Source organism: Panthera pardus, unplaced genomic scaffold (genome assembly GCF_024362965.1).
Source record: "Panthera pardus isolate Hobbes unplaced genomic scaffold, ASM2436296v1 HiC_scaffold_6, whole genome shotgun sequence".
Lineage (NCBI taxonomy): Eukaryota > Metazoa > Chordata > Mammalia > Carnivora > Felidae > Panthera > Panthera pardus.
The window spans coordinates 84498223-84521268 of record NW_026526991.1 but is presented as its reverse complement, the minus strand read 5'-3'; the positions used below and the strand labels follow the sequence as shown (position 1 = coordinate 84521268).

The following is a 23046-nucleotide window of genomic DNA, read 5'->3' as shown; positions in this document are numbered from 1 at the left end:
GCAGATTCTTCCTCAAGTCAAGCCTAGAGATGACTATATAGCCCGGGCCAACACACTGGTCACAACTATGTGAAAGATCCTGAGCCACAGGTTCCCAGCAGGGCTGTGTGCAAATGTTTTATTGTTTTAAGCCATTAAGTTTTGGGAGAATTTGTTAAAGCAGCAAGTATATACACCTTCTGAATTAGAAATTAAATTTCAACAAGAGTCCCAGACAGTTTGTACTTATTTGAGAAGTGATGGAACAGACAATTCTAGTGAGGTGTTTTGCAGTAGTTATTGGAGGGCATGTAATCCAGAAAACCTTACTTAAAAGGTATACTTGTAAAACTTATAGAATGCTTGCATGCCAGTAAGAACAATCCAGTAAATATAGGGGAAAAAAACCCTGATGATACAGGGGAGAGAGTGGACAACTGACTGATGTTACATGGATAAGGTTTTATTTACCATTTAGTATTTTTAATATCTAATCTAGAAAACACTATTTGAATTTATAAGGGGAAGTTTAGATGTTTAAAAGCTGAATTTGTACTATGCAAACTAGCAAAAATAACAAATATTATAGTATGACTATTAGAATAGGCAACTTAAATACTTAAACTATGTAATTTGTTTCTATTGTTCATTTAATCAATATAATCTTAAAATTAACTATAGCAAAAAGTAGAGGCTGTGATGCCCTTCATAGTGATCATTCATTTTACATAATTTAGTTATCCTGTTGTGAATTAATCAATTAATCAGTACTTACAACGTCTACCATGTGACGAGAACTCTGCTAGGTTCTTTGGGAGGCAAAACAAAACAAACCTTGGTCTCTATCTACTACACATCCATCTTTTCTAATTAAGTGAGAGAATAAAGACGAAAATAAGAGTGAGCTTGGCCTTGAAGATTTGCAGGTAGAGGGGGGATAGATGTTTTGGGTGGGTGAAACACATTAAAACATGTATGACATGCTGAAGGAATGGAGAGAAATCAGTTTACCTGATAGGTGATAGAATAAAGTAGAGGGAAAAGAGACTGAAGGGAAGGAGTTGGGAAACTTAATACCCCACACTGGAGGCTATTTGGATACAACACGGCAATGACTATGAAATAAAGTTTTAGCAAGTATCATTAAAGAAGTTAGGTAGCAGGGGGTTTTAAAAATGACCCTGGACCTGGGGGCACCTGAGTGGTTCAGTTGGTTAAGCGAATGACTTTGGCTCCGTTCATGATCTCGCAGTTTGTGAGTTCAAGACCATGTCGGGCTCTGTGCTGACAGCTTGGAGCCTGGAGCCTGCTTCAGATTCTGTGTCTCCCTCTCTCTCTGCCCCTCCCCTTGGTCTCTCTCTCTCTCTCTCTCTCAAAACTAAAACAAACATTAAAAAAAAATGACCCCAGATCTCGAACCTAGGGACAAAGACTTCCTCATACACTTGGATTGATAGCAAGCACCTGCATAGGTATTTTGGGCACTTCTCAATTACTATTATCTAATTGTTAATAACAAATTGAGTGTGATACATACATATAAAGTTCATTATCAAAATCTAGATTATTCTATAAATTTTAAAAATGCATATATTGGTATTTTATCTTTTATCATTTCATTTTCTAAATTCATTAATGCATATTAATGAATGAATAGTCTATTTTCCTTTGTATATATGTGGATCTACTTGGATATATATACACACAGTTGCTACTTGAACACAGGGGTGAGAGGTGCTGACTCCCATGCAGTTGAAAATCCAGGTATAACCTTGGACTCCCCAGGGACCTAAGGGCCACTATTAACTGAAAGCCTTACTGATAACATAAATAATCAATTAACACATATTTTATATGTTATATTATTATATACTGCATTCTTACAATAAAGTAAGCTAGAGAAAGGAAAATGTTATTAAGAAAATCATAAGGAAGTGAAAATATTTTTACAGTACTGTATTATATTTATCAAAAAAAATCTGCATAGAAGAAGACCTGTGCAGCTCTAACCTGTGTTGTTCAAGGGTCAATTGTACATGTACGAATGAATAACTATCATATTATACACATCCCATATTGTATGTGTGAGTATAAATGCATGTATATATATATATGTAATATATATATGTATATATATACATATATATATTACATATATATATACATATATATATATATATATATATATAAAACATTTATACAAGCTAAATAATTGTATATATGTGTTATAAGCTGAGTTGTGCTCCCTCCTTCCAAATGTATATGTTGAAATCCTAAATGAGGTCACACAGGTGGGCTCTAATTCAACAGGACTGCTATCCTTATAAGAAGAAAAGACTAGGATGCAAACAACACAGAGGGACAACCATGTGAGGACAGAGGAGAAGATGGCCATCTATCTACAAGTCAAGGAAAGAAAACTCAGAAGGAAATCTACCCTGTTGACACCTTGATCTTGGACTTCTGGCCTCCATAAATAAATTTCTGTTGCTTAAGCCACTCAGTTTGTGCTATTCTGTTATGGTAGCCTTAGCAAACTAATGTTTGCCATACACAGCCACACATCAATGTATTTGATGTTTAAGTAAATCGGAGAAAACAAAAGACTGGCAGCTGGAGTTAAAGAGACTGTGATAGCTAATATGTGTCTTTAATCATATACAGTTTCCAAGATATAATTATATAGTCATAAACAGGATATCAACTAATTTTCAAAAGTTTGTGTCTAAGGTACCACATTATCACAACCGTCTCCTTTCAGCATACAAACATACATAACTTGAAGCATGTCTACCTTATTACCAATTTTTCAGACCCAGATATCCAAAACTAGTTTGACTCAAATTTGTCCCAAGTTACTAAGTAAATACAAATACAATAGCTGTGAAGCTGGCCAATATAGCAATTTCACTCTTAATTAAATTCAAAATATATTGCATGCATATGCTGGTGTCCAAAGCAAACACAGAATCTATCAGACTTTAAAAATAAGGGCAAGGGTGGTTATTAATGGCAAAAGAGTAATTAAGACCTACTGGGGAAAAAAGATCCTTTATTGAAGTAAATACTGTCATCTATTTGTGCCATCCCTTATTTAACAGGTTTATTTTGTAAATACCTCATGAAGTACTTAGTAAAAATTAAATAATGGAAAATTCTGACTTTTAAAGTTCAACCATGTGTAAGTTATTCAAATTGACTTTCAACTAGTTAAAAGTAATATCTTTTACTCTTTCCTAGGTTTTAACCATTTGAACAGTTTTTCCCTAAGCCTTTCCAAAATTAATTGGCTTCTTATTTCAAAGCCAAGTATGGAAAATTCTAGCTCAAAACAATTTTTTTCAAAAAGTTGAAAAATATGTGAGGTATATTAGTCAATTGTTTTCAGAATACAACCTAGCTTATAGTGTCTATTGATATAAATGATATAGCTAATATTAAATAACCCAATAACCCCTTAGAAAGCATGTTAATTGCAATAGTGTTAAAGTAATGAATATTTAGATCATAATAATCCCTACTGACATTAAGAAGGATTTACCTCTCTGATATATAATAAAGTAAGAAAAACAATATTTCCCAACAAGGTTATCTAGGCTCAGGAAGATTGTCAAAGCAAATATATTCTTACCCCGGGTCAAGGACCTACATCCTTTCATCTATGGATTAGTATAAATGTTCTGGAAAGTTTTATGGCATTATTTTCACTGAAACAAGGAGATGCATTCCTTTATTAGCCCTCCATGGTGTTTTGTTGGTTGGTTGGTTTGGTTTGTTTTCTTGACAAATACCAGATTGCCTTCTCTAGGTGGTGGGAAATACAAAATTTAAATCCCATATCCATACACACACAATCCTAGCCCTAGACAAGTTTCTAATCAAGTGAGAGGGATAAACATATAAGCCAATTGGATGATACAATGAGCAAATCAGAAGGTAGTGTAGAAGGTACTCTGAAAACCTCAAGAAAAGAAGAACTTAACTTGGAAACAGTGTCAAGAAAGGTTATTTGTTAAAATGTCTATTAAAAATAGCTAGGTTCAGGAGCTCCCGGGTGGCTCTGTCGTTTAAGCATCTGACTCTTGATTTCAGCTCAGGTCATGATCTCATAGTGGTGGGATTGAGCCCCATATCCGGTTCCATGCCAACAGCACAGAGCCTGCTTGAGATTCTCTCTCACCTTTTCTCTCTGCCCCTCCCCTGCTCATGCTGTCTCTGTTTCTCTCAAAAATAAATAAACTTTAAAAAATGTTTAAAAATAGCTAGTTTCACTAAGGCATTGCCTTTCAGGACCATTTTATCACCTACTTTCCATGTCTTCTACTTGCTAGAGTCCCACAGTAAGCTTCCACCATTTAGTATAACCAAAATTGCTCTAATTCACCATTTTCTCAGATAGTACTTAAAACATTCTGCTTTTACCACTCTAACTTCCAGATGGACAGAGCTCTGTAGGAATCTAAGGAAAGAATGACATTAAAAAGGACACTATGGACAGAACTTTTGAAGAAAATTGCTTTCTTTCATCTTAGGGAACCATAGATTAATCAGTGGGTTCCTCTGGCTTGGAAGGAGCCTCCTGCCATTGATCAAGCAGTGCGAACAATAACCACCATCTTTTACTGACCCCTACTTTCGAGAATATTTAAATACTCTCAGTGTGTCTGATGCGGTAAGGGAAGGGTAAGCTATGCAGCTAAAAAGGAGGTGGAACACATATCTTATAGAATCTTGTGTTTTACTTCAAAGGCAATGTTAAGTCACTGAAAGATTTTAAGCAGGAGAGTGACATAGTCTGATTTGTGTTTTAGATCAATTTTGTGGCAAGGGATAGAATCGATTGAAAGAGGGAGAGACTGGAGACAGACTTGTTAAATACCACTGCAATAAATCAAGCGGGAAATGATAGTGGCCTAAACTAAGCATAAGGGAAGGAGATCTGAGAGACAGATTTGATGACCAATTTGATGGGAGAAAAGAGAGACAGGAGCAAAAAAAAAGAAAAAAAAAGTTATAGTTTGGGCTTTTATTTTAGTAAATTATTTAAAGAATGAATCATTCTTACCCAAGTAGTTATTCAATTGCTCCAACATCCTGTTTCAATAATTCATTTTTTCCTACTAATTTGGAATGTGAGCAACTAGTATTTGTTGAATTTTAGCACTGTTAAAATACTATATATATATATATATATATACACACATATATACATCCACATACATATTTACGTGTGTGTATAAAATCTCACTTAATCTTCACAACAATTCAGTAAGGTAGATATAATTATTCTTATTCTACAAAAAAAAAGTCCAGGACTATACTATACTTACTATACTATAAGTATACTAATAGTATACTATAAGTATACTATAAGTATACTTATAGTATACTTACTGAACTATAGTAAGTACTATAAACATTAGTACTTGAGTAAAAACAAAACAAAAAACAAAATAACAAAACAAACAACAAAAAAAACAAACCCCAAATGTATTATTTTAGAAAACATAGACTATTTTTAGAAAAAAAGTATTATTTTAGAAGACATCATAGACTATTTTTAGAACACTATGCAAACACAGACTTCAGTTTTCAAATAGATACATTCATTTAGAGCTTATCCAACTAACATGTATCAAATACTATGTGGAGGGCACAAAGAAATAAAAGGTATAGTTCTTGCCTTGATGACACTTTCAGTTTCACAAATAAGACATACAGATATCAAGAGTGAAATAAATCAAAGCCATAAGATGAAAATCAAATGAATAAGAAAGAGAAAAATTACCAGAGAAAAGAAGAATTTATTCAAACTCAAATCATTTGAGAAAGAATCGGAGAAAGGGCTGAGCTTGGGTTAGATCCTCAGTAAAAATATAAGACTAGGGGTGCCTGGGTGGCTCATTTGGTTAAGCATCCGACTCCAGTTCAGGTCATGATCCCGCAGTGAATGAGTTCGAGCCCCTCATGGGGCTCTGTGCTAGCAGCTCAGAGCCTGGAGCCTGCTTTGGATTCTGTCTCCCTCTCTCTCTGCCCCTCCCCAGCTCATGCTCTGTTCTTTTTGTCTCTCAAAAAAAAAAAAGAATAAATGTTAAAAAAAATTAAAAAATATATGAGACTAGACAAGATGAAAGAGGTCCAAGAGCCGCAATGCCTGGTGCACAATAGATGATAAATATCTGCTGAATGAATAAATGGATAAGCCTAAAAGTAAGGATGGGAGGAACCTCCAATGGTTTTTCATTTCCTGGAGCATACACAGTGTATAAATATTCCCCTGAGTTGCCTCTTCTTAGGTCCTCACACTACTCGTCATTTCTTGCCTTATAATTTACTTTTATCACTGAACTGTTATAGGTCCATGTACACCCCATTCCATCTCTCGCTTTCCAGCCTTCGTCCAGGCTGTTTTCTTCTGTTTAGAATGTTATTTCTGTGTTCCTTCACCTGGACAACTTCTTCAAATGCTTTTTTGCCTGCCCCACTTCATCCTTTGGAATTTGACTTATGGGTCCCCACTCCAAGTAGCCTTTCCTGACACCTTCCACCTCTCTTAAGTATGAATTCATTCCTTTTCCCCTGACCTCCATCAAAAATTCTAGGCATACGTCTATCATATTACATCTGTTTATGTCCCATTCTCCCCAACTACACTATGAGCAACCTACAGGCAGAGATTCAGTCTTACTCATCTTTAAATCCCTAGTTCTTAGCATAGGAACTGTTAAAGTGCATGGTTCTGTTAAATACATAGCACAGGCTGTTAAAATGTTTACTGACTGAATAAATGAAGAAACAATTCATTTAATTAAGAAATTAACAAATATCAACACAGGAGACCACTCTTCCCATATCAAAAGCTTACAGTTTAGTAGAAGTAACAGATTGTAAGCAAATAATTATACAAATAAGGAACAAATTAGTATTTGGGCAGGGTTTAATTCAAATAATAATGATGTGTTAGCTCAGCAACCAATGATACAAAAGTAGAATAGGAAATCAAGAGGAAAGAGAAGCCTAGAGCTTGGGGATATAAGGAAATATGGACCCAGAAGAGGTAAAGAATGTTCTGTAAAATATTTTCATTTATCAAATTATTCTTTTATAATATTCCATAATCTGTCTATTTTATAAATTTTAATTTTAAAGCAAGTCATATCTCATTGAGTATTTGAAATAAATAATATGAAATTCCTAAATCTTAACATAATTTCTGTTCATTAAAAGGAACCCACTATTATGATGGCATTAAAGTACCTGAGTATGGTCAAAGTGTTTACCAAAAAAGATGTTATATATAAACAAATGACAAAACAAAATCTTTCATTGTGATTGTTCAAATCAATTTAGACTTTCATAAATCCAAGTGAGTTAAACTTTGATTTTTTATAGTACTATGCTCAGCTATGTCTCCTCCCTCGCTCCCTTTTAGGTGGTTAAATTTATAACAATTCCACTAAATCATCTTGTGGAATCCAAGTCAAGAAGTTCAGAACAACTGATATGGTATACGTGAGTTAAGGTAAAGGGGTTTTATCAATTTGTTAGAATAGGACTTTGATACTTGAAACTTGTTTGTGAGAAATGCTAATATTTTATAGGAGAGTCTCATAAAATAATAGAAATATTTCATGTGAATTTTGAGAAAATAAGATTAATAATTATCCTTTGTTTGACTAAACATCTATTTTCAAAAGATATTTTGAGATAATTGTTCTCAATTGCTCTGTCTCAGGTGTTTTCAGTAAAAAGTTTTTAAAAATAAAAAAAAAATATTTTTATGTCTTTTTAATGTAGCATAGCAAATGAAAACTTTATCCTATTTAACTAATAGTTACTCAGTTGGCTAGTTTAGTAAGAGGTTATAATTTTTTTAAGAAATGCCTCTCAAAATGGGAAGACATTTCTGATTATAAGAGATAGGGCATTCTTTCTTTACCTCTTAGCCCATAAATTAAATGAATTCTAGTCCTAATGAAAATTCCTGGGTTAATTATCTAAGAAATCTGAGTATCCCTGAAAAGGTGACAATGAATCAAAGAAATCTCCTTTTCCTCCTGCATTCCAGTATTGCTACGAAGGCATCATTTAAGCTATTGCACAATAATTCATTTTAAGCTGCTCAAAGAGAATCATTAATTAAGGAACAGCTTCTATATCCAAACGTACATTAGATTACTATGTCTATATTTTGCTTCTGTGTCTTATGAGGAAATAAATGGCACAGAAAAAAGCACCCCAAATGATTCAGGTACTTAGGAGCAGTGATTTGGCAGAGGGGCATTGGTATAAGCCACTTATGATAAAAGCAAATGATAGTTTTTATTTTCCACTTTTAATACTAAGGTTTAGCAAGCATTTCATTTCTTTGACACCTTTTATAACCTTTCCAGTTTTCTGTCTATCACGGTTTTTTGATAGATATTCCTCCTCCTAGAGTGTCGCTGGAATCTGGAAACTGCAGGTTGAAAACAGGAAGTTTCCTAGCCCCTGTAACAATAAGCCTGTGAGCTGTATGTTTGGGATGACTTCTGGTCTAGAGTTTCCTATTAGAATGATACATTTAGAACTCTGAAAATTAAGAACCGTTATGGCATTTCCCCTCCCCCTAAAAAAAAAAAGAAAACCAAATAATGCAAAAGTCTTGGTTAGAAGTATAGTGACCTAGAATAAACTCCTGAAATTCTTTTCATTATGTCACATTCTAAATGTTCAAAACAGACTTCTACATTTAATAAATAATAATTATATGTTATATTTATATTATAATTTAAATTCCTCAGAAATGCACAATTTTTACAATCCCCTTATGAAGTGAGTAGGGCAGACATTATTGTAGCTCACTTAAAGATTAAAAATCTAGGGCACAAAGAGGAAATGACTAGCCAAAGGGCACAGAATAATATGAAATGGGATTTTGATTACCAAGGTCTTTTGATATCTTGTTTAATTTTTTTTTCAAAAAATTTTTAAAAATATTTATTTATTATTGAGAGACAGAGAGACACAGAGCATGAGCAGGGGAGGGGTAGAGAGAGGGGAAGACACAGAATGTGAAGTAGGCTCCAGGCTCTGAGCTGTCAGCACAGAGCCTGATGAGGGACTCGAACTCACGGTGAGATCATGAACTGAGCCGAAGTCAGTTGCCTAACCAGCTGAGCCACCCAGGCGCCCCTTTAATTTTTTTTTTCTAACAGAATTGACTAAATCCAGACAATTAATAGTTTCAGATTACAAGTCTCATTGATGCTTATTTATAGCTTGACTCAGATGAGTCAATTTTCAAAGTTTTAGACCTTCCATTAACCAACTCAGAGAGCATTAGAATTTAGAGGCAATCTCTCAGGTGAAAACTATTCAGAAAGGAACAAATGAATGAAAGTAAAATGCCATATACTGGGACTAGAAGAGTTCATTTGGGGCAAATATGTGCACACAAAAATGTTTACTGTAGAATTATTTAACTGTAAATATTGTAGACAAAATTAAATGTTCATTAGTGGGAAATGCAAATAGAATATGGTAATCCAGCTTAATGAAATATTATGCAGGAGAAGTTAGATCTAAAAGTATGGAAGAGGATGGGGCACCTGGGTGGTTCAGTCAGTTAAGAGTCTGGCTTCAGCTCAGGTCATGATCTTGCAGTCCGTGAGTTTGAGCCCCGCATTGGGCTATGTGCTGACAGCTCAGATCATGGAGCCTGATTTGGATTCTGTCTCCTTCTCTCTCTGCCCCTCCCCTGCTCACGCTCTGTCTCTCTCACTCTCAAAAATGAATAAATATCTTAAAAAATTTAAAAAAATAAAAGTACAGAAGAGGAAAGATAGTCATGATTTTTTTTTAATTTATAAGTAGAATATAGTCCATAGAACATTACCCTCATATACATTATATATTATTTAGTACAAATCATATATATATATGATTTGTACTAAATAATATATAATAACATAGATGTTATATATATATACATATATAACATCTATGTATCATTACATACACATTACAACCTACAGATATGTTCACATTTTACATATCACATATATGTATCTATATATAAATAAATGTATATACTTATTTATATATAAACACATACATATTTCTATCTATAGTTCTGGTAAATAAGTACCAAATTGTTAACAGTGATTACATATGGGGAGTGGGATTATAGGGGCATATGAGTGTAGACAGACAACTTTCGGTTTCTGTTTTCTATGCTTCTACGTCATTTGAGATTTGTGCAGTCAGCAGGTGCTATCTTTAATATATTAGGAAAAAATGCGAAGGGTTGTTATGAGATGACTGTATTAAGTAGGTGTAAGAAAATATTCTTTGAATATAGAGCCAAAATAAATTTTTAGGGAAATAGTATTATTTAAAAAGTCGCTGTAGTTCTTCTGCCCTTTCCACTGGCTGGAATGGGGATATGGTGGCTGGGGAAGATATCTAAGACAGAAACTATAGTTTGTGGAAGGTGGTATAATAAGAGCACAAGCCTAGGATTTGCTCTTATGGAACTACCACAGGAGCAATGTTTGGACTATTATGTAAGTGAAAAAAAATATTCTTTCACCATGTTTCAACTAATATTATTTTGGCCTTTAAAGTAGATAAACCTAAAACAGTATATGATTCCACATGATATTATAAGAGCATGACTTGTTCCGTCCCTATAGAAGATATGTATCTATTGTAGAGTTGTAAGCAAATACTATCTTCACCTGTTTTACTAAATACTTTTTCTGTTTCCATATTTTCCTATCAACCTCATGACTACAGTTTGTCTTCTAATGGAATTTTCTACAGTGAAAGAATATGCACACCGGAGAACAGAGGTGTTTGGTATCACTGACAGTTCTATTCAAATAAATATTTTATTCAAATAAATTTATTCAAATAAAATATTGCCCTTCTGGGCTTACATTTCAGTCTGATGACCTTCATGTGAGGCTGCTACAAAGATGAGATTCCATGTTTGCTGTGGCCAGAAAGATATAAATTTAGAATTCTGAGGGTTAGGCTGCACTATGGCAATGTCATATATGGTAATACCACATTGTGAGGCCTCTTGGCTGAGAGCACAGAGTGTCATCAGCCAAGCACTCTTTCTTTCCATTTGACAAATCTACATTATCAAGAATTATGTCAAAAAAGGAAAAACTGACCCAAATGGGTTTATATTTAAATTGAATGGCATGCTTATGTTCTTAAGTGTTAAAAAGCAAACAAGATGGATTAAAAGATTAAGTATATATTTTTGGTCTAGTAAAATCTGAGGAATTTTTTGAAAAAGGGGCTTTTGCTTTTTGTGTTTGCTCATGTGTGTATTTTGGTAGTAGTGTGTGTGTGTGTTGGGAGGACGGGATTCAACAGTAGTTACTAACATAGCTTAGTTATCAGCTCACAGAGTTATGATGCTTAAAATTAATTATGTGTCTATGTTTTATAAACAATAAGGCACAATATAAGCTATTGTTTTTATACCAAGTTATGACACTTTGTCACAACATACATCTCCCTTCTCTCAGTGATGAATCTTGTAAAAATACTATAAACTCCCTTTTAGGAAAAAAAAAAACAAAAAACACCACATTTTATTGACCTAAAAACATCCTTCCCATGAGAATTGGAGGGTAGCTTCCACCATAATTGTGGAATGTTATATACATTTTTGCACTCAATTCTCTTTACTTTTTAATCATCTCACATTTTAAGCCACCAGTCTAACTTATTTCAGATGGCAATTTAAATGATTGGCTGTGTAGGTACCACAGCAATTCTTTAAATAAATATATCTAGATCTAGATCTAGATATATATTTACTAATATTACTAATTTTATATACTAATATAATATATATTACAAATATAATAAATACAATATAAATTATATATATATATATATATATATATATATATATATATACATATATAGACTAAATTCTACAATGAAGTTGTGTTCACCCAAAGTCATTGGTTTATAAGGTGTTTCGGGGAGGTGGGTAGAGAAGAGCTGGTCACAATAATTTTAAAACACACAAACACAGAAGCCTGAATATATGATTACATCCTCTTCTCTCTGCTAATGTACAAAGAACCTACAGTATGTGATCCTGACAACACATGTTTCCTATTTTGTCAATTTGATAAAAGCGTACCATGTCAATGGTTTTTAGCTTGTGATTCGGTGATTGTTTCAGCACTGATTGTCAACGACCTGTATGTCAGCTGACACAGTTAAATCAGAAATTAGCATGCAGTCTCCTAAAATGCCAGACACATGGACCCTTTACACGAGAGAGATATAATGGAACCCACATGATATCCCCATTAAACAATGAAACATGTGACATTAACCAAAAACAGGAACACATCAGCAAATATGCCTGAGGAAGTTTATGGTATTTAACTCCTAAACATTAATTTTATTGTGGTGTATGAGGAACTAATTAACTGAGAGTTTCCTTTTTTATTAGAAGCGGAAATACTGTTCAGAAAACTGATGAAGAATAAATACAGCATATTTTAAGTTTATTAAGCTTGGCTCATCGACTTCTATTTATTTAAGCTAATCTCATAAGGCAATTAAATATTTCAATCAGTAACGTTATATGGCTATTTTATTTAGCACATTTCTGAAAAATTAATCAATGTGGAAAGTATGTGAATATATTTCTAGTTTCATACAGCCAAAACAATGATTAAATACATTTTCAAAAAAAAAAAAAAACCCAAAATCACCTGATCTTTTCCAACATGAGCTTTGATAAATATACAAGTGGAAAATGACAACAGAAAAAGTTAAAACTTGGTGATTATGATGTAAATAGTTAAGGCTGTATCTACATGAGACAAATGGTTTCCATCAGCACTGTAATACTTTTCTCTAAACAATTCAATTTTCCTAGTCAGAGGAAGCCCCATTCAGGTGTGGTTGAACAAATTTGATCCTGGATAGGATACAAAATGCAATTAATTGCCAGGTGTGGTTTTAGAATACATTCTTTTAAACCAGATCTGTGTTTTCCTGGCACAATGCTACCTAGGTACTAGTTCATATGCAATCCCATTTAATCTTTGAAACAATTAAGTAAAATGGGTGTTATCAGTCCATATATAGATGAGGAAAAGAAAGCTCAGTAACTTGCACAGGACAATCACGGTAGCAGAACAAGGCAAAACTTAATTCAAGCCCACGTTCTCTCATTCCAAGTACCTTTCAGCTTGTAGTTGTGTATTTCACACTGGGTTAATTAAATCAAAATGAAACAAAAACACAGTTAACTATTTGAAGTCACATAGACACAGGAATCAACTGGTATAGACAAATGAATCAACTGCTTTATGTATACAATATTGTCCATAACCCATAAGATAAATTTTGTTATAATATTCCATTCTATGATTGTAATATGATAAGTCGACACCAATAACTTTCTAGTAAGATAGGTCATACTAAGTTTTTAAATGTACATGTACTAGACTAGGCCAAAAGTTCCTATAATTTCTTGGATTCAGGCACCATCCACAGCTCAATAATTTTTTCATGGCACCTGCAGGACAAAAGAAATACCCGACTCTTCCATTTTGTTAAGTAGTAAAGGTCTAAACAGCTAAGGTAGTTTATATAGTGTCTGACAGATGTCTCTGTATTTTCCTTGAAATTTTAAAATATGTTGTATGCCCCTGTGAATTAGTAAAGGCACCCTGGTACCTTAGCACACAGTTTGGGAACTTCAGCACTAGGCACATGCCCATCTATGGGGAAAGACTATCTGCAGCTATGTGACACATTCAATTTGACACTTTGGGCTAAACTCTTGAGCCAACTCTTTTACCACTGTTTGTTTTATACTGTATATAGAAAATGGGTTATTTTATTGGATTGCCTTCCTGCAGATTTTTTTATTTCCACATAAAATGTGTTCCTGTCACAAATTTCTAAGGCAGCTGTTAGAATTATATGACTAGAAATTTTACACCCAAACAAAAAGAAGAGGAGCAGAGCACTGTAGTTATTAGTGAAAAGAGAAACACCTATTCCTCTCATTCCTGCCTACAAACTATGTGTTCCGAGGGAAGGCCATTTAACTTTGAGGGTGGGGTGTGAGGAAGCTGTGTGTCCTGGAAAGAGAACTGGAAGTTGGAATCAGTGAAATTGGTATTAGCCAAACTTAGGACTTTCAACCACCTTATGTCAAAAGTTTCTCTCAAGTTTAAAATGCTAAAACCAATATACACATTCAATATTATTGTGAAATTTGTTAGATTTTTTGCCATATGAGTGAACACAAAAGTGGGGTCTTCTTGCAACATGAAGTATTCTCTAGGTGTCAAATGTGTGTACATTGTATTTCACAAAAGTCTAGATGAAACAACTTTTGTGGTTCACAGGTTGAACCCTTTGGTTAAGAGGTTAGGATTTCATTTAGACTTTTCAGCAGAGGGAAGTGTACTGGGTCCTTGGACTCCTCAACCATCCAAAGTGTACTTGAACCAATTCATTTTTACACCATTTATTTTATTATTCAGTATTGGAAACTTAGTTAGTTTTAAAATTTATTCCAAGAACTTTAATGAGAGTTTACTGATTAAAATGAGCAGGTGCCCACAAACATAATTTAAAATTGGGATTTTTAATTATGCACTATAAAAATTGGGGTGTGTCTACATATAGCAACTTAGTTGACAGTTTTCATAGAACTGACAAGTTAAAAATACAGATTATTTCATTAATTTTTCCCCTGTGTGGAATGGTCTATGAATTGAGGTGATTGATCAAACCAGTGTTTTTATGTAATTATTTTCAAGTTATTATATGTATTAAAAATATTAAACTTAATAATACACCATTATCTCTACCACCTTAGAAGTTTGGAAGTATTTTTAGATATTAAGAAATAAGTAGGGGGCCGCCCGGGTGGCTCAGTCAGTTAAGCATTTGATTTTTGAGTTCAGCACAGGCCATAATCTCACAGTTCGTGAGTTTGAGCCCCTCGTCAGGCTCTGTGCAGTGAAGAGCCTGCTTGTAATTCTCTTTCTCTCTCTCTCTGCTCCTCCCCCAGCCACTCATTTTTCTCTCTCAAAATAAATAAATAAACATTGAAAAAATAAGTAAGAAAAGTAATAACTAGATATGGATCCATGAAGAAGTGCAGTTTCATACTTGATTTCATTAATAGCAAATGCCAAAACAGAACCTGAGATTCTGATAATACATCAATATCTGTAAACTGATCTACATATTCACGGATACGAGTGGACTACAACATTCTTTAAAACTTCTTTACTATGTAGCCAGTTTGCTCTGAAGTCTTTGGTTGTACTGCTATTAAATTATCCTTCTATTATTTACTGACATTCATTTTAACAGTTAAGGGAGAATCCAGCAGTAGGTCTCCATTCTATGCCATACTTCCATTATTATATTTTTCAAAGAGAAAATATCTTTATGTCCAACAGAAAGCTTCTTTTTTTTTGAAAACAGCAGATGCCCACTCAATTGTGATGCTTAGGTTCCCCAACTTAATGTTCTTATCTTTTCCCTCCTGAGAACATTTGAACTTTCTCGTATAGTTCCAGAGATTTTTATTTTATTTATTTGATCAAGATACATAGTCTAAATGGAAAAATTTATCATCAATACTTTCTATGAATGGACTGATGAAAAGCATTTGAATTTCTGATACCACCAAATATGTCTTTGATAGTCACTTGAAACACAAATCGAGATGAGTTGGTCAGTCTTCTTCATTGAGAATTAGGTAATCGTACTCAAATTAAAACAACTGACGTATTGTTGACAATTCTGGGGAGAAAATAAGGAGACCCACTGAAGAGAGATGGCAAGATTTATGTCCTTTCCTATCTCTATTCTTTCCTGCAATGTGATTAGTGAGGAAATAGCCTGGACTACTTAGTGCTTCCACCCAAACTGAGTCAAAGTGCCAGAGTGTCAACAAGGGTGGTCCTTTCTTGTGCCACTGGCTTCTGAGTTTCAGGGTTTGGCATGATACTAGGTTCAGGCTTGCCAGCGGCTGTAAAGGCTATATTCTACTTAATTTCCAAGGTTACAAAAGAAATGGTATTATTTGTAATTTTAAGCACCAAAGGCATAAATATCAAATGGATAATACATGAACGATTTTAGAAAGGGAGAAGTTTCTCCACGCCACATCACATTAACACTGAACAAATTTAGCATGCCAATTCTGGCAAATGGGAGTGAGGCAGAGGTGTCCTTGACCTTTTCCAGGCCCAAAGTTACTCTATTGTTCATACCCAACATGGTTTTCTCTTCAGTACAATATTTGCTGATGGGACTTATTTCTACAGTTACTTAAAAAATGCCTTTCTGGAAAACAGAACTCGTCTATACATACATATTGCAGGTGCAATCTCAGGCAACTGATGATTTTCAAAAGTGTCTTTTGTTTTTTCTTTTTAATAACCAAGATTACCAAAAAACACATTGGCAATGTGCGTTTAAGGTGAATAGCAATTCCTTAGGAAAATGGAAACAAAACAAAACAAAATTTTATGATTAAAAACTCAGAATTTAGGGGCGCCTGGGTGGCTCAGTCGGTTGGGCATCCGACTTCAGCTCGGGTCACGATCTCGCAGTCTGTGAGTTCGAGCCCCGCGTCGGGCTCCAGCTGATGGCTCAGAGCCTGGAGCCTGTTTCAGATTCTGTGTCTCCCTCTCTCTCTGCCCCTCCCCTGTTCATGATCTGTCTCTCTCTGTCCCAAAAATAAAATAAACGTCAAAAAAAAAAAAAAAAAACCTCAGAATTTAGTGTAGCAACAGGGTTTAAAATCCTATATTTAGAATTTAAATTATTCTTACAACTTAAATATTTAGAATATAAATATAGTCCTTAATCATAAAAAAATGTTGGTGTTTCTGAATGAATCAATCTACGAAGATAGAATAATGTGGAAAATAATATTAAAGGAATAAACTCAGGACCCAGAGTGAGAACACCATCTTAAAACACATGAAACCAAAGTCGAGAGAAAGACGTGAAAGAGTAGTTTCAAAACTGCAAAGGGAAAAATATCATACAAGTGTGAATTTTTATAGTCCTGAGTTTAGTTCACTTTTACCTAGACTCTGTAGCTGCAATCTACTCTTCTCAAATGGCTTTGTATATTTAAAAAAAAATGCATCCCACTTCTTCAATATTATATAGAGAAATGTTTAAAGACTAAGAATAAATGTTAAAATGTGAAAATCCAGGACATCATTTTTACAGGAAGCTTAGATCTGATCTCTAGCAATGTTGGATAGAGTTTCTCAAATGCAATAAATACTGAAGCATAGCAAGATGTTAATGGGACAATTTATTAAAATATAAAAGAACCCACATATACTGGGCTTTACAATACAATATTCTACATGAATATCTAAAAGATGATCATATTTCATTAATTGTTTCCGATGATGTTTTACTTTTATCAATAAAAATATTTTAATGAGCTTGACTTCTCTATATTCTTTCTGGCCATGGTAATAATGTTCCAGGAGATATGTTGCTTAGTGGTCTATTCTCTCTTTGGAATTTGTTATGATTTTTATTTAACAGATTATAGTTGGCATTTTGGCTATTTAAATTCTGGAAAGTGAAATATTAGAGTGTTTACACAACTAACAATATACAATTTCAGTTTTGATAAAAAAAGAAAAAAGTCATAAAATCACCAGCATCTAAAATTAGTAAGCAATATAAACAATTATCTTGGAATAACTTCTCACTTAGTGCAAAAATGCCCTTGTAGTGTTTGTAACAAGTGGTGATTCATTCATTCATTCATAACAAGTAATTGAATGTTGTACTAAAAGTTTAGATATAACAATGAATAAGACAGAGCCAGCACTTGCTCTCATAGAACTTACATAAAATTAAAATAAAAGGGAAAATATACAGGATCCAAAGGAACTAAGAGAAAGGGATCTAACTAGGTTAGGCAAGTTCTCCCTGATCTGAGTTGAAAGATGTTCAGAATATTCTCAGAAACTTAACATAAGACCATGGGAGAGGGGAAGGGGGAAAAAAAAGGGAGGGAAGGGGAGGGGAAAGTGAGTGATGGGCATTGAGGAGAGCAGCTGTTGGGATGAGCACTGGGTGTTGTATGGAAACCAGTTTGACAATAAGTTTCATATTAAAAAAAAACAAAAGAAAAAGAAAGATGTCCAGAATACTAAAGAGAGTGAACACTCACAATTGTAAGTCCAGAGTCATGAAAGAGTATGGTTTGGTCTAAGAACTAAAAGAAGACTAGTGAGAAATTAGGCTGTAAACGTAGGCAGGAGACAGATAAGGAAAGGCCAACTAATTCACATTAGGAAATGAGTTTATCTTAAAAGGCAATGGAAAGCAATTGAAAAGCATCTTCCTATCTTATCTTTGCAAAAACAAATTGAACCTGAAAATTATATTCATATTATGAAAAATGAAAGTTATGAAACTGAATTATTAAGAGCAAATATTGGCTTCAGAAGCGTAGAAATAATCTACGTTCTTTTAAAAAACAATATAAATCCTTTTCTACACTTTTGGTGTGTTTCCTCTTTAAAATAAAAATGCTATATGAGTGATGTCATTTCTTGGTGTGGCAGGAACATTAAATTGCCTAATTTAAAGCCATGCCCTCCACCCACTCCCAAATGGAAAATCAATGGTACTTACTACATCCAGCCTTATAGCTGAAGCCTGGAGGAAGAAGGAATCCTTGCTGGGCAGCTGCAGCCAGTGTCCGTTGATCAGGAGGGAACACGGGAATCATTAATGGCGGCAGTTGACCTTGAACCTGCTGAACGTGATAGAGCGAATCAAAGAGACGAAGTTTTGGTGCTCCATGGTTCCCGCCCTCCTTACTTTATGACAAAAGAAAACGATTTATTCGATTCAATATACTGGCATACAAGCTTGCTCAAACACTGGTCCTGAGGTCAAGCCTTAGACAGCAAAATTAGAATACACTCTAGTTGGAAGGTGTTACCAAGTTCATTTTCTAACCTGATGAATAATTTCCCTACATGATCCCCACATGAAGCATCACTACTTCATACAATAAGGCTTTTTCTTATTGCATTAATGTAATGGTTAAAAAATTGCCCTGAGGTTGAACTAAAATCTCCTTCTATAAATCCTGTTTATGGCTAATTCTACCTTCTAAAATAAAACTAACTAAACTGGTATCATTTTACATATAAATAGCTTTTATTACTTGAATATAATTCCCATGTCCACATAAGATTGACATTTTTTGAACAAAAGAGCTGGGAAAGAAGGTTAGAGAGTTATGAAGACTTTCCCTTTTGTTTATAGAAAGGTAACTGGGGCCAAAAGAGAACCGACTTGTCCATGGCCGTGGAAGGGGAGAGTTAGACTAGGTCTAAAATCAGTCCCTTGAATCCTGCTCTGTGTTACATACACTCTTTTGTCTTCATCTATCCTTTGACAAGCAATTGAACCACTCTTCAAACCACATGGTCTGTGTTTTGGTTGCCATCTATGGAATACACTTTAATTTGCAGATGTCATTCTCAGGATATGGGGTTCACATCAGTAAATAAATAACCCAGCATAACAGAATAACTATCTTCTTGGAATGGAGCAGAGATTTCTAGGAATACAACCTAATGTAGTCATTTATGCAGCAATATCACATTACTGATTAATACAGTGGTTATCATAACTAAAATATTTCCCCAAAATAATTATTAAGCAAAATCTCCTTGATGAACATTATTATTAGATGGTGTTTTTATTAAATATATGACCAAGAATTTAGGATCATGCTAAAAATCAAGTATCTGATGCTTTATTCTCTCTTACTACTCCTTCCACACATTAATTCAATTATTTGGAAAATATTTAAAAATTTTTGATGTTTATTTATATTTTGGGAAATGAGAGAGAGAGAGAGATAGACAGAGAGAGAGAGAGAGAGAGGCAGAGCATGAGCAGGGAATGCGTCTGAATGAGAGAGAGAGACACAGAATCTGAAGCAGGCTCCAGGCTCTGAACTGTCAGCACAGAGCCCAACGCAGGGCTCGAACTCAGGAGCCAGCCATGAGATCATGACCTGAGCCGAAGTTGGATGCTTAAGTGACTGAGCCACTCAGGCACCCCTGGAAAATATTTAATTGACATTTACCATGTACAAGAAAATGAGCTTGGCAGTAGAAAAACAAGAGTAAACAAGAAAAGCAAGAGCCTATGCCCATTACATTACAGTGGAGATAATGATAGAAGACTAAGAAAACAAATATCCAAAAAAGACTGCAAATTCATTCAGTTGCGAATCCTAACAGCAACCCTGAACACTCCCTCAGATTTGTTTTCTCTTTCTCCCATTGGCACTGAACATTCCTGGGGCACTTATGATTCCCATAGTGCTCATCATTTCTCACTTTAAAAGTCCACCTACAGTTTGTCCATTATTTCATCTTTTACGGTAAACTTCTGAGCTATTCCTGAGATTTTGGCTGGTGAGTGTATGCACTGTGGGGTGGGGTTGGGGGATGTTTGAGAAAAGGGTGGGAGGGAGGGGGAAAGAGAGACAGAGACGGAGAGAAAAATAAGCACTATAAGAATGAGAGATCTGTTTTCAGCAATGACTCTAAATTGGAAGGCATTTCTTTTAGCCAAAAAGATTTTAAACCTATCACTGCCACTAGAGTGAAACTAAAAGGGAATGACAACAAACAGGAATACAAAAAGACAGTGTCTTAAGGTTAGAGCGAAAGGTTTATATCACTACAGCCAGGCTCTTTTGAGCATACTGGAGGAAAGATATACCTGATGTAAAAACCAATGGAAAACAATTGACTAAAGACTCAAAATTAAGAGACTGCATAAGTGGGCAAAATAAGAGGTAGAAATCAGAAGACAAAGGAGCATGGGGGCTAGTTCAGTGCAAGAAGAGGGCACTGACCAGAATACCAAGCAAGGAAACGAACAGACCCAGCTGCTGTATATATTTTATATTTCATTGTTTGTAAGTTATTATATTTTACACAGTACATCTGCTCCTTTCGAAGACACCACTGGTTATACGATGTACACATAAATTTAACAAGAGCATTTTAGAGGGAAGAAGAAAGGAACTCCAAATGAAACACACAGAAGGGTTATAGGAAGTATCCAAATTTCAGATAGCTTAAAATTGGGGAAACATAACTTCTAGAATTGCAGGAACAATAGATTCTTGTTTTAGTGCAGTTTTCAAACTTGAATGTATATTAGAATCACCTGGCAAGCTTTGAAAAATTCTCAATGCCTAGACTTCTTCCCACGCCAATTGAATTTGAATCAATAGGGGTGAGACCCAGCCAGCAGCATTTTTAAAGTTCCCCTGATGTTTCCAACATGCATCCACATTGGAGAAGTACAGTTGTATAGAATGCTTTCAGTCACTGTCAACTAATCTTTTTGTCTTCATGTTTCGCCTTGAGTCACAAAGCACCCTCAGGTATGTAAGTAGTTGAAAGGCACACTGCCTGACTTTTACAGGTTTTGGTGCCCACAGGATAGAACCAGACATTAAGTCAGATTGCTCATAGAATTCCTTCTAATTGAGTCTTTTATCTGTTTTTATATGTCCCTTTTGTGAGAAACTTTTAATGATTTGCTTTTTCCTAGAGAGTCACAACCAAACCCTTCAGCATGGTATTCAAGATTCTTCACAAGTTGTCCTCGGTCTATCTTTCCAGAGATGTTGCCCTGCTTCAGATCCTGTACTTTTGCCTCAAAGGACCACGAAGAGTTCCTTGCATACTCGGTGTTTTTCCATGCCTGAGTGTGCTCTAAAGTATTTTCTCCTCTGTTTTGAGTGATTTCTCTTTTCCTTTTTTTCTTGGCAAAATTCTACTTATTTTTCAAAAGCTTTTTAGACCCACATAACGTGTCTGCCTGTGAAACACTTCTTTCTTGTGGTGCCAATTTTCAGGGAGAAAGAACTGTTACTTCTTTTAACCTCATAAAGCTAATACAATACTTACTGTATTGAATAATAGTTACTTGTATAACTTGAGCCTCCCTTTTGACCTATGAGCTTATTTAGGAAAGAAGTTGTAACTTACTTATTATTGTACCTCTAGAGAGCTTAGCACAGCAGCTGAAACTACTACATTTGATAATTCATGAATAAAAAAACAAGAACAAATTATATAGTCCCATCTTTTTAAAAGAAATTGTATCAGGTATTTGTTTATTTTTTGAGAGAGAAAGAAAGAGAGAGAGACGAAAGAGAGAGAGAGAGAGAGAGAGAGCTGGGGAGGGACAGAGAAAGAGGGAGAGAGAGATCCCAAGCAGGCTCTGTGTTATCAGAGCAGAGCCCAATGCAGGGCTTGAACTCACAAACCAGGAGATCATGACCTGAGCCGAAACCAAGAGTCAGATGCTTAACCAATTGAGCCACCCAGGTACCCCTATATTCCCATCTTTTAAACTACATCTATTTAAAAATATTTTTTAAGAAATTATTTATTTTGAGATAGCATGAACTGGGGAGTAGGGAGCAGAGAGAGACGGAGAGAGAAAGTCTGAAGCAGCATCTGCACTGTCAACACAGAGCCCCATGCGGCTTGAACTCGTGAACCATGAGATCATGACCTGAGCGGAGATCAAGAGTCAGACACTTAACTGACTGCACCAGGCACCCTAAAATTTGAGTATTTGAAAGAATACATTGTAACATATTCCTGTGCTTTTAAATACCTATGTAGTCTAAGCCTTTTATCTTAGTATAATTATGGAAATGCATTTTTATTTAGTGTTATGATTTGTTTTAGAACCTAAATTTTCCAAGATCTGCATATATAGAATAACAGAGTTTTAGGGTTGACAAAGATCCTAGAGATTGGCACAACACAATCATTCTGCTGAATGGGAAGAAAATACTGCCTTGGCCATATAAATTGTCCAAGTTCCCACCTCAAAGTAAGAGCAAAGTTAATACTGGAACTATATGTCTTAACTCTTAATCTAGTACTCGTTTCCTGCACAATAAGAGAAGTTGGAGGGGAAGTTGAAACTACAAGGGAAAGAAAGGAACAATAG

General features: G+C 34.7%; 1 protein-coding gene across 21 annotated transcripts in view; it reads right to left on the bottom strand.

Moving 5' to 3' along the window:
- Positions 1-23046, bottom strand: part of SOX5 (SRY-box transcription factor 5) — a 1011059-nt gene that overhangs the window by 112019 nt on the left and 875994 nt on the right. For 17 of the 21 annotated variants that reach the window (XM_019452504.2, XM_019452503.2, XM_019452501.2 and 14 more), the window contains one exon: positions 18667-18790. In XM_019452504.2, the coding sequence (XP_019308049.1) occupies positions 18667-18790 (124 nt within the window). The remainder of the gene's footprint in view (positions 1-18666; positions 18791-23046) is intronic. The other 4 variants (XM_019452498.2, XM_019452500.2, XM_019452513.2 and 1 more) reach the window with 1 other exon arrangement.